The following is a 17,098-nucleotide window of genomic DNA, read 5'->3' on the forward strand; positions in this document are numbered from 1 at the left end:
ACAAGAACTATGTCTTGATTTCACTTTATTTTCAGGGAAGAATTATCTACCCATTCTTCTCACCCCACCGATCTGCTTTTGGAACTCTTGTCCAAGAGCTGACCTTCATCCAAAGAATTAAAACGGTGATTTTTTTTCTCACTTTTTAAAATGTACATGACCTTGAGTTTATGATTGTTCATTGTTATTCTTTATAGCAAAACATAAATAAGCCTTAAATACATTAAATTTCCAGAGAATTTCTGACCAAATTCAGAATATTTTGTTAGAGGAACTATTTATTTATTTATTTATTTAAATATGCACACAGCTTAGAATATGCAGCCCATCAGCTTGTGAACACAGATGCATTCATATTTTAACCCCCCTCTTTTTTTGTAGCCATCACAAGATATTAAATTGGGCCTGTCCAGCCTTCTGTCTTTCCATCCCACTTTACTGTAGACATCAGGGAATAGTAAATAGGGCCTGTCCATCCCACTTTACTGTAGACATCAGGGGCAGACCTGCCAACCCTCACGATTTTGCTTAAGTCTAATGAAAATTACCCTTAAAATACTGATTACAAGCAAAAAATATTTAACAATGATCTTTGCCAAAAAATCTGGATAATTGGTTCTTTTGTGTTTTATTTAAAGTCAGGTTTCATATTAGAATTAGTGAAAATATTCAGGGAACCAGGCTAACTTTACAACTGCACCCCAGATGCTTTAAACTGCACCTATTTGTTCATGTACAGCATCTGTATGATCAAACTGTTCATTATTGATTTTTTTTTAATGGCATCCTAAAACTGATGCATGTTTAAGACAAAATGGAAAATAAGCCTCTAGAAAAGTGTTAATAATCAACACAGAAGAATAAAAAGGAATATTCAGATTCTTGTGAATAAAAGATGGAAAGCACACATTTATGTTTATTGGACATCACATGCTAATTTGAGTATGTCTCATGGCAGGATATATGATTGCCATCATCGTATGAATTGGAAAAAGAATTTCCAAGAATTAAGTAAAGTTGAGAGATAGCAACAAGCCATTGAGTTGCATATGGTTTGGAACTAAAGTTTGTGCAACTGTACTAGTGGTAAATAAAATCTACATGTACTTTACAAACTTTTCAGTTCAACATAATGTTATCGTTGCTGCATCAAACTTTTAATTATGTTTTCCAGCTTTACAATAGCAGTTATTGATATTTTGTTACACCTTACCGAAAACTGGTTAATCTTACGGAAAAAAAATCAGCTACATTACTGAGATGGACTCGTCAGGGTAGACAGGTATGCAGGAAATATTAAATTGGGTCTGTCCAGCCTTCTGTCTATCATAGTCATACAATATAAGGCATATGTTGATTTTGTTTTAGTGCTATGTCTTACTACCCAGATAACAGCCTTATATAGCGTGTTCCGATGTTGGTTTACATCCGAATGAGTAGTCAAACTTTGAGGAATATCTCACATACTTGGCTGCCTGTATGGACACTCTTCCACTAATTAATGTGTAATTATTATACTTACTTTGCTGTCTTTATCCAGGTGGAATGAAAATATGACACTAGCAAATGGGCGCATTTTTATGTTCCATTAACATACATTTGAATTTGTTGCAATGCAACGGTTATCGAGGTATGCCAAAGTATGTTTAAGTATATTCATGTGGGGGATATGTTTCTTGCATGAAGCGAACTGTTGCTACCAGTTCCAATAGGCATAATATACTTTTATTCGTTTTGTTAAAGAATAATATTTCTACTTAACCTGATTTCGGCATTCCTGGCTTTCCAACCAACTGAAATGTAGGCCAACGAAACTTGAAAACAGGTCCATTTCTTTTGTGAGAATTTGAATTTATTCGAGAAGAAACATAAGGGCAAGTGAAGTCGGCCAGTTGTGTGTGATATTTCTGAAAATTTGTCTTTCATTACACTGTTAGTTGACATCAAAACACGCTACACAGCGCCGTTAGTTAGGCAGTAAGACCCATCACCTACCAGAACAAAAATATTGGGTGATGTGTCTTACGTTGTAGGACTATTGTCTATCCATCCCACTTTATTGTGGACATCAGGGAATATTAAATAACTCCTGTCCAGCCTTCTGTCTATCCATCCCACTTTTGTTTCAGAATAATAACTCCCTTAATATTGGATTTAAACCACATTTGGTATTCAGCTTGATATTGATGTGACCTTGAAAGAGTTCTGTTTTCAGAAGTCTGTTTTAACATTTAGCAGAGTTATTGATCTTAATTGCTAGACTTACCCATTTTAATTTCTGAACAACTTCCTTCATTATTATTATAGTTTAGGTAAACATGGTATTCAATTTAATATTTATGAGACATTGGCCGAGTTCAATTGACCGCATTCTACACGATCATTTAGCAAAGTTATAGCCCCTGATTGTCAGACCCACTCACCTTAATTTACACACAATAGCTCACTTAATTATTAATGGATTTAATCTGACTTTCATATACAACTTGATATTGATGAGACCTTTGCTCGGTTTGACTTTCAGCGTCCTATGTAATTGCTTAGGAGAGCTATGTCCCCTGAATGTCATACCCATCCCCCTTCTTTTTCACATAATAAATCTTGTGATTATTATGTTCTTTCTACCAGTTATTAAAAAGACCATGGCGAGCTTAGACTTTTAGGCTTTTATTGGAGCAATGGCCCCAATTGTCAAACCCACTAATTTTAGTTCCGCACATTAACTCCTCAATTATTAGTATTTAGTATGCAATGTAATTATCACAAGACCATTTTCCTGAGTTTGATAATAGGCACAGTTATAACCATTGATAGATCCACCCACTCTCATTGCCGCACAATAACTTCCTTATTATTAATGGATTTCAATGAAAATTTATTGGCAGCTGGATCTTTCAACAAAATTTGGTAGACAGCTGATATTGATAGGATCCTGTATTTCATTAATAGAGTTATAGCCCTTGGATTTTTGATGCATTCACTTTTATTTATGCACAACAACTCAACTAATCTGAGTGGATGTCAACCAAAATTTATCTCTCTTGACTCTCTTGAAGCTGATAATATATTGGTGGTTTTTTTTTTAGTTTAGTGACATTTAACAGAGTTATGGTCCTGATTGTTAGACCCTCCTACTTATGTTTTCGGATTTTAAACAAATTTACTAGGCCGCTATATATTCACAACACCTTAGCTGAGTTTGATTGTCAGTGTAGCATACATGTATGTTCAGTATGCAACCTGGTTTATGTTGAAGCAGGAATGCGGCCCGGTCCATCATTTTGGTAAAGAATCAGACCAGTTAGGAAGAATATTTTCAGCAGTAAACATATAAAATTGGGAATTCTGTGTGATTTATACATTTTTCACCTCTCATATTTACAGGTTCTCAGAAGTCAAAACCAAGCCCTTGTTTCAATGACAATTTTTTAAAAAAATGCTGAATCTCCAGCTATATAATTTAGCTCAGAAATTTTGTTCCCTTGTTGCCTGATTAAGGCCTCAGACTGTCCTGTGTTGCCTGATTAAGGCCTCAGACTGTCAGTCTCATTTAGGCCTCATAGTTTTGGTCTGATCAACATTCCTTGCGCACAACAATGCCCTCGGTATGTAACTTTAAATTTTTCAGAGTTATTCTCCATCATCATTTAGCTCATGGTTGGTGGACCCAACCACTTATGTTTTGACACAGTAATTCTCCATAATAATGATAATTATTTTATTTCAAGAAAATTTGTATGTAGCCTTACTGATATTGAAAAGTTAGGCTTAATTTCACTATCAGCTTTCTCTATCGTTATTCAGTAGAGTTATATTGATTGAATGATGAAATCAGATTTTGTAATGTTTTCTATTGATGATATATCACAATGGTTCCATTTTCATTGTTCTGCATCAGAAGTAGTGCTTCATTTTTAAATGTACCTACACTCCTCTACTTCCAGTAAAAAAAATGGGAGATATCAGTTTCTGGAATTTGATTGTTTTGTTTGATTTCAACCAGATTTGTTAATACAGTACTCCTTGGCAGGGTCTGATTAGTTCAGCTCTGACCAGATTTTGACTACATTTTACAAAGTCAAGGCTCATGAGTATATCTTACAAAGTTATGGCTCATGACTATATCTTACAAAGTTAAGGCCCTTGACTATATCTTACAAAGTTAAGGCCCTTGACTATATCTTACAAAATTAAGGCCCTTGACTATATTTAATACGTTAAGGCCCTTGACTATATCTTACATAGTTAAGGCCCTTGCCTATATTTTACAAAGTTAAGGATCATGACTATATCTTACAAAGTTAAGGCTCTTGACTGTCTTTTTTAGTCATGCATCCCAATCTTGCTAAGAGTCTAGCATCCATATATTTTGTTAATTTTAAGGAAATTTCCAGAAATCAAAGATAGCAGATGAGTTTGAGTATAATGTTTGAACTTCTATTACAAAACTCTGTCAGTTGGTTGACTTAGAATACTGTGTTGTAAAAAAAGAATTAAGAGTTCACATTGCCTGATTTCAGTCATATTAGCTTATATTAACAACATCTTAAAATTCATTAATCAGTTTCAGTGCAGATTTTGACCATATTTTACTGAGTTATTGCCCATCATTGATTTTGTACCACAGCCAGTTTCTGATGCTTCAGCCTTTAAATGGTAGTTGTAAGGGAACACTGTTAGTGGCAAGTTCTTGTTAATCTAATGTTATTTGTAGTAAACTTTCTGTTATTCACTTAATAGAGGAATACATTTGCCCTTTCTCTCCTAATAGTGTGTATTTGTGATTTCAGGGAAAGAAGATTCTGGCATTCCTTGCACTGAATGTATGTGGAACTATCACTCTTCTATTATGGTGTCACAGCACAAACAGTATGGGTATGTGTAGCCTACACACCAAACAGGCTAGTCCTTTAGTTATAGCAGTCTACCAGATTTTTAAAATATAGTCCAGGACCAATTTTCTCAAGAATATGAAGGTCCAGTATGAAAAAATTAAAGTCCAAATGTTGAAAAATAGAGGTTAAGAAGAAAATGGAAATACTGTCCATAGTTTTACCTACAGAACTTAAGCTAGGACTATAATCCAGCAATCTGATTGGCTAAAATTCAAATCTGACTTAAAACTGTGTCTGAAGTCTAGATGTAACTTTAAGGAAAATCCACTTTGAATGTTGAAGTATTCATCTTCTAGAAAATTTCATATTTCTACATAGCTAAAGATGCATGTAACCCAGAATCACTGCTAAATGTGTAGGTCATTGTCCGTTTTATTGATTTGTGTCCAATGTATAGGTTATTTTGGATAAAATTTTATCTGAAGGGCAGCATTTGCTTTTGTCATGGGGTCATCATCAGATTTTGCTCACAAATGCATCTGCAGGGTTGCATCTAGGATGCGCGATTGTGCAAATCCCCCCAAATTTAAGATTTCCCACAACATTTTTAATTCGATGCAGGCAAAATTACGCAAATAATAAGAATTGTGCGTATTTTTTGTTAATGCATTATTTTTTATTTATTTTTTGCTGTAAAATTCCCAGTTGTCACTCTCGGCAAATATGTTGTACTTATATAGTTGTAAATAAATCACGTATTTCTGTGTGTCATTGGTCAATTCTGATTGGTTAAGAACAATGGTCAGAAGATCACATTTTATACAGAGACTGGCTTGAAAAATATGGGGAAAAAATTCAAAGGAAAATATGTGCTGTGCTGGTTTTTCTTCAGTTTTAAATGTCATACTATATTATACAGAAGATATGAGATGCATTTAATGCACTTGTTATACTTGCTATTGCTCTGTTTGAATACATTGACAGTTTTTTACACCATACTGGAAGGCCTACCCCCATGGGTACGTTGGCCTCCCCTTTTATCAGATTCATTGGGGGCAATGCCCACATTTATCAAATCCTAGATGCAACCCTGCATCTGGTGGAAGGGATTTACTTATACATTGATGACTACAGAGCTTGAAGTTTAAATTATAGGTGGGTGGTCAGTGGTTAAAGTTTTTGGATCTGGCAATATTCTTGTGTGTTGCTATGGATGAATTGAAATCAGACAAGGTAGGATGTTCACCTTGGGATATAAATGAATTGACATCAATGTAGGATATTTACTTTGGGATATAAATGAATTGACATCAATGTAGGATGTTTACTTGGGGATATAAATGAATTTACATCAATGTAGGATGTTTACTTTGGGATATAAATGAATTGACATCAGTGTAGGATGTTTACTTTGGGATACAAATGAATTGACATCAATGTAGGATGTTTACTTTGGGATATAAATGAATTGACATCAATGTAGGATGTTTACTTTGGGATATAAATGAATTGACATCAATGTAGGATGTTTACTTTGGGATATAAATGAATTGACATCAATGTAGGATGTTTACTTTGGGATATAAATGAATTGACATCAGTGTAGGATGTTGTTTACTTTGGGATATAAATAAATTGACATCTTTGTAGGATATTTACCTTTTTTATAGGGGCCCAGAGTGGCCGAGTGGTCTAAAGCGCTCTTCGTTACGGATCACTGCCATCTCACCTCTGTCTGCGGCGGTTCGAGTCCTAGATTCAGCCAATGTGGGTATGTGAGAAAGCTTGCCAGTAGCTTCTCGTGGGTCAGTGGTTCTTTCCGGGGTTTTCCTGGGTTCTTCCTCCACCATTAATACTGGCCGCCATGTATAGCCTATCATGTGCTGAAAAATGGCGTTAGACCCCACAACAACAACAACAACAACCTTTTTTATATAAATGAATTGACATCAGACATGGTAGGATGTTTACCTTGGGATATAAATGAATTTACATCAGTGTAGGTTGTTTACTTTTTGATATAAATGAATTGACATCAGTCAAGGTTGTTATTGTTGTTATGGAGTTTAATGCCATTTTTCAGCACAAGATATGCTATACATGGTTGCCAAAAACTGGTGGAGGAAGAAATTGGGAAAACTCCAGAAAGAACCACCATCCCACAGGAAGTTACTGGCAAGCTTTCTCATGTACCAACATTGGCTAAGCACAAAACTCGAACCCATGCAGACATAGGTGGGATTACAGTGATATGATACAGTGAGCACTTTAGATACCTTGGCCACAATGGCCCCATCAGACAGGGTAGGAAGTCTACCTTGGGATATAAGTATTACTTGTTTGGAACATGAAAAGATTAACTCTACTGTAGCCAGCTTTTTATTGGTTGGTGGAGTGGATGGATATACATCTGACTTTTTATTGGTTGGGGGAGTGGATGGATATGCATCAGACTTTTTATTGGTTGGGGGAGTGGATGGATATGCATCAGACTTCCAGCTACATTCAGAAATGTGCACAGCATATCCTTAGGGATGTTGGATCCAGGCATCGAAGGTCAGGGCCACTGCATCGATTGTTGCTCCATGTTTCTGTGTAAATTGTAAGACAGGTACATATCTTATATTTCCATACATGTATTGTTATCTGATTTATCACCTATTAGCAGAGAGTTAATGAGGTCTGCATGCAAGATCATGGAGGTTTTTTAGTAAAGTATTGCAAGAACCGCAGTGAAATTATAATGGGTTAGATGGTAAATGTATGGACTTTTAATTTTATTTGTTTCAAAGTATGGTGGGTTAATGATTTAAAGTATGTCTTTTGTTTTCCAGCCTTGACTGCCTACACCTACTTGACGATATTTGACATCATGAGGTAACTAGTTTCTAACTGAGGCTTCGATGTTGATTAGATCTTGAATCAGAATTAGATTCCATGGATTTTGCTGTTTGTACAAGTATTATCATTTCATTTGTGATAAAAATCTGGCTACTTCATGTCGGAAATGTTTTGTTCTATCTGTACAAAATGAAGCATAGTGACAAGAAAGATAAGCAGTTAAGCAGGTAAGATTTTATCTGTTTGGTGCCTCATCAGAAAAATTAAAAAGGAGTGTGCTACATCCAAGATTCTAGGTATTAGGAATATTTGATTATAAAGCTAAAAGAATAGACTTTAAACGAATTTAATTGATCAGAATACTTCCATGGTTAAATAGGCAAGTATCCCAAAATGTTTGTATATCTTTATAAAATAGAGCTAAATAAAATTTGTTGAGCAGACTGAATTGAAACTTTTGATAGGCATGTAAAATAATTTGTTAAACTTTCCAAGGATTTCAGAGAGAGCAAGATAAATGAAAATTAAGGAATTAAAAATTATATCTTTCGAAAAGTAAATTATATTTTCAGCTAAGTTTTTGGGGATAGGGAAAGACCCTTGACCGTCTCTCAGTACTCAGGGTTCCAAGGTAGCACTTGGATCACTGAAGATATATTCAAGTTTTCGTACATGTGAGGCATGCATGATTCATTGGAGATGTATGTAAAATAACTCCATCTCTGCTATTACCATCACTAGGGTAATGATCAGAATTATAAAGATCCAAGTTTCTCCTACGAATACATTCCCTGATTTCATTAAAATTAGGAATATACGCACTACTACCTCCTGAATAAAGCCCTCCCAAATACAAATATTCATCCTTTGTGTCTATACAGTGTGACCCCACTATAGTATGCTCCATTATAACATGAATTTGGATATAACACGGTCATGGTTTGGCTCCCAAAATTTCATATGCATGTATTTTTCTCGTACATGAAAAAAGTTTTTCTTCCTAAAAGTAAAAACAAATATAGCATCTAAAATATTTATTCAGGGATTGCACTGAGCTTTGCCAATGTCGCAAATTGCAATGATTTTTATTTATTGGTGGCAAAATATACCATCTGGCGATTTCATTTTAATGGCGACATTGTTGGCTGTTTAAACTTGTATATACAACCATTGGTTTGGAGTGGAAAAATTCAGAGGCCCCATGAAAGGAAGCCACAGAATTGATATAATATGTACTGAAATTTATATATTGTTACATAAACAAATTCTTTGTTCATATTCACAAACCATCTTAACAGTGCTTTGTTATATAATAATCCACTTATGTTGACATTTAGCATGAGTACTGTATGTTGCGAGATATCTGCTTTTTTTGTTGACACTTCTGGTCACAGAGATCAACCAGATGAGGCATTTTCTCATAATCTATCTTTCATCAGATTTTCGGCCACTCGCTAGTAATTAATATATTTACATGGACTGACACTACCACAAATGTAAAAACAAAAACCGATAGACCCATATTCATATGTTCCAAATCCTTGAGGAAGTTACTGCAGTTTACATACCAGGCAAAATTTGTATGTTTTGCACTCCCTCCCAGCTTGAAATAAGTCCATTAGCCTTTATGAAACTACTCTACTGTGTTTTATCTCTGCTATCATATGACTTCATCTACTTCCACATCATCATATCTGGACAGCATCCTCCAGAAACATATGATCAGTTCCATTCTAGTTAAAGGAAAAAATTGATCTCATTTTCCTTTTACATCTAGGTTTTCTGATCAATTTGGAAGTCCTGTTTTTGTCCATCCTATTAGTTTGTCCATGTAAGTATGGATTTTCTCACCAATTGAACTATGTCATCATGTCAGACAACTCTGTGGTAGTGATCTCCTTAAACAAGGTGGTACCAAAGTACCCCAACTCTGCATTCTGGTCTGGGAATTCTGCCATGGTTACACACAGTGCAAAATCTACATTTGTATCAGACATATTCCCAGTGCACAATGCCTTGGCTGACTCTCCATCAAGGAAAGGACAGATTCTCTGTGCAGAATAGTCCCTCTGTCCATCAGTTGTCAGATTTGCCAGCTGTGGGGTGTCCGATGATCCATCATTTTGAAACCAGATGGTGTCACAACTGTCCACTTTTGTTTCCCCTGTACAGATCATGAGGCTTGTTCCATCGATGCTCTTTCTTGCAGTTGGGATGATCTGTGGCCCTCTGCCTACCTCCCACACACCTGCCAACTCTTATGATTTTACCATAAGTCTTACAAAAATTACCCATAAAATTCAGACTTATGGCATACTAGCAAAAACTACTAGAAAATAATCATCGCCAAAAAATCCAGATAATTGGTTCATCTGTGTTTTATTTGGATCCGGGTTTCATCGTAGAATTATTCAAATTAGTCAGGGAACCAGACTAACTTTACAGCAGCACACCAGACACTTTAAACTGCACCTGTTTGTTCATGTGAAGTGTCTGCATGATCAAACTGTTTATTATAGATTTTTTAAAATGGCATCCAGCAGGCAATGCATGTTTAAGACGAAAGGGAAAATAAGCTTCTAGAAAAGTGTTAATAATCAATACACAAGAATGAAAAGGAGTATTCAGATTCTTGTGAATAAAAGCTGGAAAGGATACAATTACGTTTATTGAACATCACATGCCAATTTGGATATGTCTTGTGGTGGGAGATATGATTGCCATCTCATGTGAAATGGAAAAAGAATTTCCAAGAGCTATGTCAAGTTGAGAGATAGCAGCAAGCCATTGAGCTGCATAGGGTTTAGAACTAGAGTTCATGCAACTGTACTAGTGGTAAATAAAGTTTACGCGTAGTTTACAAACTTTTCAGTTGAATATAATATTATCATTGATGTGTCAAACTTCTGATTACGTTTTCCAGATTTACATTAGCCGTTATTGATATTTTGTTACACTTTACTGAGACAGACTCGTCAGGGTTGGCAGGTCTGCTCCGACCGATCTTTGTTCCAAAGATTAAGTAGAAATTGAGGGGTCAGAAGGGCAAAATAATTCTGATTGCCCCTCTCCGCTGGGAAAAATCCTGGATCAACGATCTCCATCTAGTGATAGATCTATCCAGGAATATCCCAGTCAGGCCAAATCCTCTCCATCAGCCTCAGCCCCACATGTTCCATCCTTGCCCAAACCATCTTCTCCTTCACGATTGACTCTTGCCTGGAGAGCCTTGCAGCAAGACAATTCAACCCTTCAGTCATAAAAAGAAATGCATGAGCTTTTCTCTTAAAGGCTTATGAAAATAAGTGGCACATTTTTGAGGGACTGGTGCATAGTCAGGAACTTAGACCTTTAAGTCCCTCAAGTAGCTGACCTTCATCATTGTCTGTTTGAGGAAAAAGTAGGCTCCAGGTACTGTTAAAGACTACCATGCTACAGTATCAGACATGTTATGTCATGATGGCAGGGAGGATATTGGTCATAACAAAGACCTCTCTGATTTGTTGTCTAACTTAAACTCGCATAGGCGTAAATCACAGACATTTCCATAGTGGAATCTCTCCAGGGTTCAGACTTGGCTGAATTCAAACAAATCTGAGCCTTTTAGCCAGGACCTCTTTGGAGTTCCTTTCATACAAACCTGTTTCCTGATAGCATTTCCTTTTTGATGCAAAGTGATTGAATTGCATGCAGTCTGTATTGTCCCATCAGTTTCAATCAGATGGTTCAGTGATCCTTATGATGTAACCCGGTTTTGTCACCAGGAATTGGTTGCCATCAGCGAGCAATCAAAAAGTCATACAACCTGTACTAACACAACCCAAGAGGCTTCCAAACAGAACCTGGTATGTGTGCTCAGACTTTATCTGAATTGGACTGAGCCAGTTTGTGGAGCCCAAGGACACCTCTTTCTACCAGTCAAACCTTGGAAAAAAGGACATGACCCCTCAAGATATCTCACCATGATGGAAGTGGGTAATATGCACAACATACTCTGACATATTGCTTGAACAGAGTTGCTTTAAGAAGATCTCTACTCATGAGTTAAAAGCAATCTCTGCCAACAAAGCCTCTGACCATCATATCTGTACCAAAGATATCATTAAGGCCATCAGTTGGCATGCATAGTCAACCTTCTCAAGGTTTAATTTTACATACAAGTCTTGGATTCACAGCAACAGACTCTGGATCTGGTAAACCCAGTCTTTTGTTACACAAGTGGATCCCAGACCCAATCGATATGAGCGCAACCTTCAAGCAGGCACCCTTTGCTGCTTTTGCTGGATTTACCCAAAAATTGTATATGGTAAGAACTTCTCATTATTTCTTCTCCCCACACTAAGCTATTTCACCTCCAGTTGTGCTGCTTGCAAGTTTTTAGATTGGGTTAACCTTCTTATAGGGAGTCGAATCATCTTCCCTCAGAGGTTAACCTGCTTATTACCTATTGAGGAATCTATTCAGAGGAGAAGCTAATTTGTCAGTAAATTATGTTTCTTCTAGAATACGGACCTGATCACATTGCTTTAATATCCTCCCTGTAATGTCAGCATTCCATTACATGATGTTCGACTCAGCATAAAACTAGCAATACCTTTAGTGTCCAGGGGAGGTAATGGGCAAGAGTTATTCCCCTTGTCTATCTACTATAGTCAGAAAGACAAACACTCGCGTTGGGAGGATTGGACATTGGAGGTAGTAGGGCTTATATTCATGAAGTTAATATAATCAAGTAAGTATTCTAGGAGAAGCATAATCTTCAGAAAAAATTGTTTTCATGTATCTAGCTTTAATAAGGAGATTAAACATGTATGAATTCACATATTGATATACAGTCTTATCCCAACACTTGTTTAAAGTTGAGAAGGTGATGAACTAGAGAAAGAATTATTATTATTATTATTATTATTATTATTATTATTATAACCATTGATAATAATTGAGATAAATGAATTAGTAAGATATTTTTTTATCATACCATATTTGTTATGCAGTAGTTTCTCAACAAAATCAGAGATGACTGCAGTTAAAAAAATAAAAAACTAGTCTTGGATTCCTGCAATTTCTTTTTGACCATTAGAGTGCCAGTCCCATTGAGAAACTCATTATTTTATACATAAATACATGATTAGAGTTAACTAAATAACAGACAATGTTTTCTTCTTTCTTCCAGCTTGCTGACTTGTTTGCTTAGTGTGTGGGTTCGAAATCAAAAACCATCTCAGGCATATTCATTTGGGTAAATAGAACACATCCCAACCATATTCATCTGGGTAAATAGAACACATCCCAGGCATATTCATCTGGGTAAATAGAACACATCCCAGGCATATTCATCTGGGTAAATAGAAACCATCCCAAGCATATTCAGCTGGGTAAATAGAAACCATCCCAAGCATATTCATCTGGGTAAATAGAAACCATCCCAAGCATATTCAGCTGGATAAATAGAAACCATCCAATATTTATCTGGGTTAATAGAAACCAACCCATGCATATTCATCTGGGTAAATAGAAACCATCCATTATTTGTCTGGGTGAATAGAAACCATCTCATCCAGTATTCATCTGGGTAAATAGAATCATCCCAAGCATGTTCATCTGGGTAAATAGAAACCATCTCAGGCATATTCATTTGAATAAATAGAAACCATTCCAAGTATATGCATTTGTGTAAATAGTATTTGTCTGGATAAATAGAAACCATCTCAGGCATATTCATCTGGGTAAATAGAAACCATCCAGTATTTGTCTGGGTAAATAGAAACCATCCCATGCATATTCATCTGGATAAATAGAAACCATCCAGTATTTGTCTGGGTAAATAGAAACCATCTCATCCAGTATTCATCTGGGTAAATAGAATCATCCCAAGCATGTTCATCTGGGTAAATAGAAACCATCTCAGGCATATTCATTTGAATAAATAGAAGCCATTCCAAGTATATGCATTTGTGTAAATAGACACCATCCAGTATTTGTCTGGATAAATAGAAACCATCTCAGGCATATTCATCTGGGTAAATAGAAACCATCCCAAGCATATTCATATGGGTAAATAGAAACCATCCCAAGCATATTCATATGGGTAAATAAAAACCATCTCAGGCATATTTATTTGGGTAAATAGACACCATTCCAGGTATATGCATTTGGGTAAATAGAAACCATCTCAGGCATGTTCATTTGGGTAAATTTTTGTTGTTGTTGTTGTTATAGGGTTTAACGCCATTTTTCAGCACACGATAGGCTATACGTGGCGGCCAGTATTAATGGTGGAGGAAGAACCCGGAAAGAACCACCGACCCACGAGAAACTACTGGCAAGCTTTCTCACATACCCACATTAGCCGAATCTGAGACTCGAACCCACACAGACAGAGGTGAGATGGCAGTGATCCATAATGGAGAGCGCTTTAGACCACTCGGCCACTCGGGGCCCACCATTTGGGTAAATAGAAACTCTCCCAATCAGTTTCATCTGGGTAAATAGAAACCATACCAAGCATATTCATCTGGGTAAACATAACCCATTCCAGGTATATGCATTTGGGTAAATAGAAACCATCCCAAGCATATATGCATTTGGGTAAATAGAAACCACACCACATATTTTAATTTGGGTAAACAGAAACCATCCAAAAGCTATTCATTCAGGTAAATATCAGATTAAAAGTAATAATTATGATCATTCGTCCTCATGGTGGATGTTTATTAATTCTATACTAAATGACAAGCTACAGTGCTTAGGTCATGTCGTTATATCAGTATGAACATGCAACAATATAGAGAATATTTTAGGCATAACAAAATATTTTAAGTTTGTTTTTTATTGTATTGGTTGCTAAAGGATGTGCGGATAGCTCAAGCAAAAGCGTAGTTCATAGATTCAAAAAGTGGGAAATTTTCTGGAAATTACGGAGCTAATAAATCCATATCTTATTGTTTTTTATCCGAAGATACTGGTGCTTTTATCAACGTCCTCCAAAAAGTTGCAGTAGGGAAATAGCAGATATCATTTTAGTAGTGTGAATGAAATTTTCACATCAGTACAAAATTCCCACTAGCTGTTTGAAGATCTCTAGTAATTAATGTATATAACAAGAACCTGACAGACACCAGATTTTCCACATCAGGTAAAAATTCCCACTAGTATTTTGAAGAAGTCTAATAATTAATGTACATAACATTAACCTGACAGACACCAGATATTGTACATTGCCATTTTGAGGGGCCTCGAGTGGCCGAGTAATCTAAAGTGCTCTCCATTATGGATCAGTGCCATCTCACCTCTGTCTGCATGGGTTTGAGTCTAGGATTCAGCCAATATGGGTATATGAGAAAGCTTGCCAGTAGCTTCTCATGGGTCGGTGGTTCTTCCCAGGGTTTTCCCGGGTTCTTCCTCCACCATTAATACTGGCCGCCATGTATAGCCTATCGTGTTGCTGAAAAATGGTATTAAACCCACAACAACAACATTGCCATTTTGAAGAAGTCTAATAATTAATATACATAAAAATAAACTGACAGACACCAGATGTTGTACATTAGTACATTCCCATTTTGAAGAAGTATAATGATTAATAATAATTAATATACATAACAATAACCTGACAGACTCCAAATTTTCCACATTGGTACATTTCCACTATCATTTTGAAGAAGCCTAATAATTAATGTAAATAACAATAACCTGACTGACACCAGATACTTGCACCTTTTTAATTTTGTATACTTCATTATGATTATGTATTATTACTATCTACAATCTTGATATAAGAAACTTATAGTACAGTTCTTGAAATTTTTGTTTCTCCATACATCACAATGGGGCATGTAATCTCTTCCACACATGCTTAGCAATGGAAGGATAAACACCCACAAATCAAAACAGAGTTTTTACTTACAAGACTTGGCTATACAGCAACAAACTCTGGATCTGATAGAAATAGTCTCAGTCACACAAGTGACAGCTAGATCCAGTTCACATCAAAACAACCTCCTAAAGGGTATGTTGTGCAGCTGTCCCTGGATTCACTTTGAAATTTTATGTTTTAAGAACATCTCATTTTTTCTTCTTTCTGGACATAAACCACATCGCCTATGGTTGTGCTGTTCACAATTAGGAGATTGGTTTATCCTTCACATGGGAATCCAGTATTCTCCTTCAGACGTTACCTGGGGTTTAGAGTGGTGCTAAACATTCTCTCTGCTTATTACCTGTTCTCCTAACGTTAATGTAATGAGAACGTATTTGAAGGAGAAAGCAGATTTTTCAGTAAATTACCTTTCTTCTAGAATACTTAACTGATTACATTACTTTAATACTCTCCTATCTTCCCACAGTGTGAGCATCCTACTACAGATTAAAACCTGCACCACCAGTAGGCAGCAAGGGGAAGTAATGAGCAAGAGTTTTTGCCTTTTGTCTCTCTACATTAAAACATATTATGAGCAACCTCTGCTATGAGCAGCCATCGGTCATTTACAAACACAGTCACAGTGCATTAATCATTTGTTATATATAAATGCAGTATTGTGAGTGACCACATGCTTAATATGACCAGTGACCACAGTGTCTTGGCAAATATGCATTTTGACACCGTTATAAACAACCACATTTCAAAACTGAGGTTAAACTCAACCAACCTATATTTGATACTTTGTAAAAATGACCACTTATCCTGCTGTTTCAAATATAAACAAAAGACTATCTACACATCTGAAATTTTATAGGTCATGCATGTAGTGTCATATATTTGTAAACCAGACTTCATTACATTCAGACTGTTCCAGCACTATGAATGACCATATCTTGAGAACTGAGACATATACCACTGACATTTATGTAATAATTAGTAATGATGACTAATTGAATAGTAAAGACTGTTCTGATTAAAAAAAACATAACAAAGAACCATAAAAAAGGAGTTTGGTTACCAGTTTGTAAATCTGGCATGTCAAGCATATAGTGACATTTGTTATAGACTGTAAACCAGGCTAATGTATGTGTTGTGAATTGCCATTGTAGTGCTGAAGTCAAGGTTACATATTGATTGCCTACATTATTTGTATTTGGAGTTAATCCATTTTGCCTTGGGGTGAATGAGGTATTTATCTATTAAACCAGCAAGTGATAATCATTTCCCAGATTCAGTTGAAATTGTTCAAGGCTTGTGTTGTTTGTTGCTTTTTTTTCTGATGTTACAGTGATTGCATCCCAAGCACCAAGCCGTCATCTGTTCAAGTCAGTGCAAGTGCTTGCACCTTTTGTTCATAGAGATAATCCCTTTGTGTCATCTCTGAATTCAGTCATCGACTTTTGTCCCTGAATGAATGATTCTGTTTCTGGATGAGATAATTGTTTCTTTTGATATCATTCATTGGTAGATATACAATGTATGTGTATATATTTTTCATACT

The 17,098-nt window shown here is 36.0% G+C and overlaps 1 protein-coding gene across 2 annotated transcripts in view; it reads left to right on the forward strand.

The window, feature by feature from the left end:
* The window catches only part of LOC149805313 (zinc transporter 6-A-like), a 68,966-nt gene that overhangs the window by 11,214 nt on the left and 40,654 nt on the right, over nucleotides 1-17,098 (forward strand). Inside the window, exons 3-6 of one of the 2 annotated variants that reach the window (XM_089949224.1) lie at nucleotides 36-125; nucleotides 4,791-4,875; nucleotides 7,670-7,712; nucleotides 12,850-12,915. In XM_089949224.1, coding sequence (XP_089805350.1) covers nucleotides 36-125; nucleotides 4,791-4,875; nucleotides 7,670-7,712; nucleotides 12,850-12,915 — 284 coding nt within the window. The remainder of the gene's footprint in view (nucleotides 1-35; nucleotides 126-4,790; nucleotides 4,876-7,669; nucleotides 7,713-12,849; nucleotides 12,916-17,098) is intronic. The other variant, XM_089949225.1, reaches the window with a different exon arrangement.

This window comes from Sinohyriopsis cumingii, chromosome 2 (assembly GCF_028554795.1).
Source record: "Sinohyriopsis cumingii isolate HCF-2022 chromosome 2, ASM2855479v2, whole genome shotgun sequence".
Classification (NCBI taxonomy): domain Eukaryota; kingdom Metazoa; phylum Mollusca; class Bivalvia; order Unionida; family Unionidae; genus Sinohyriopsis; species Sinohyriopsis cumingii.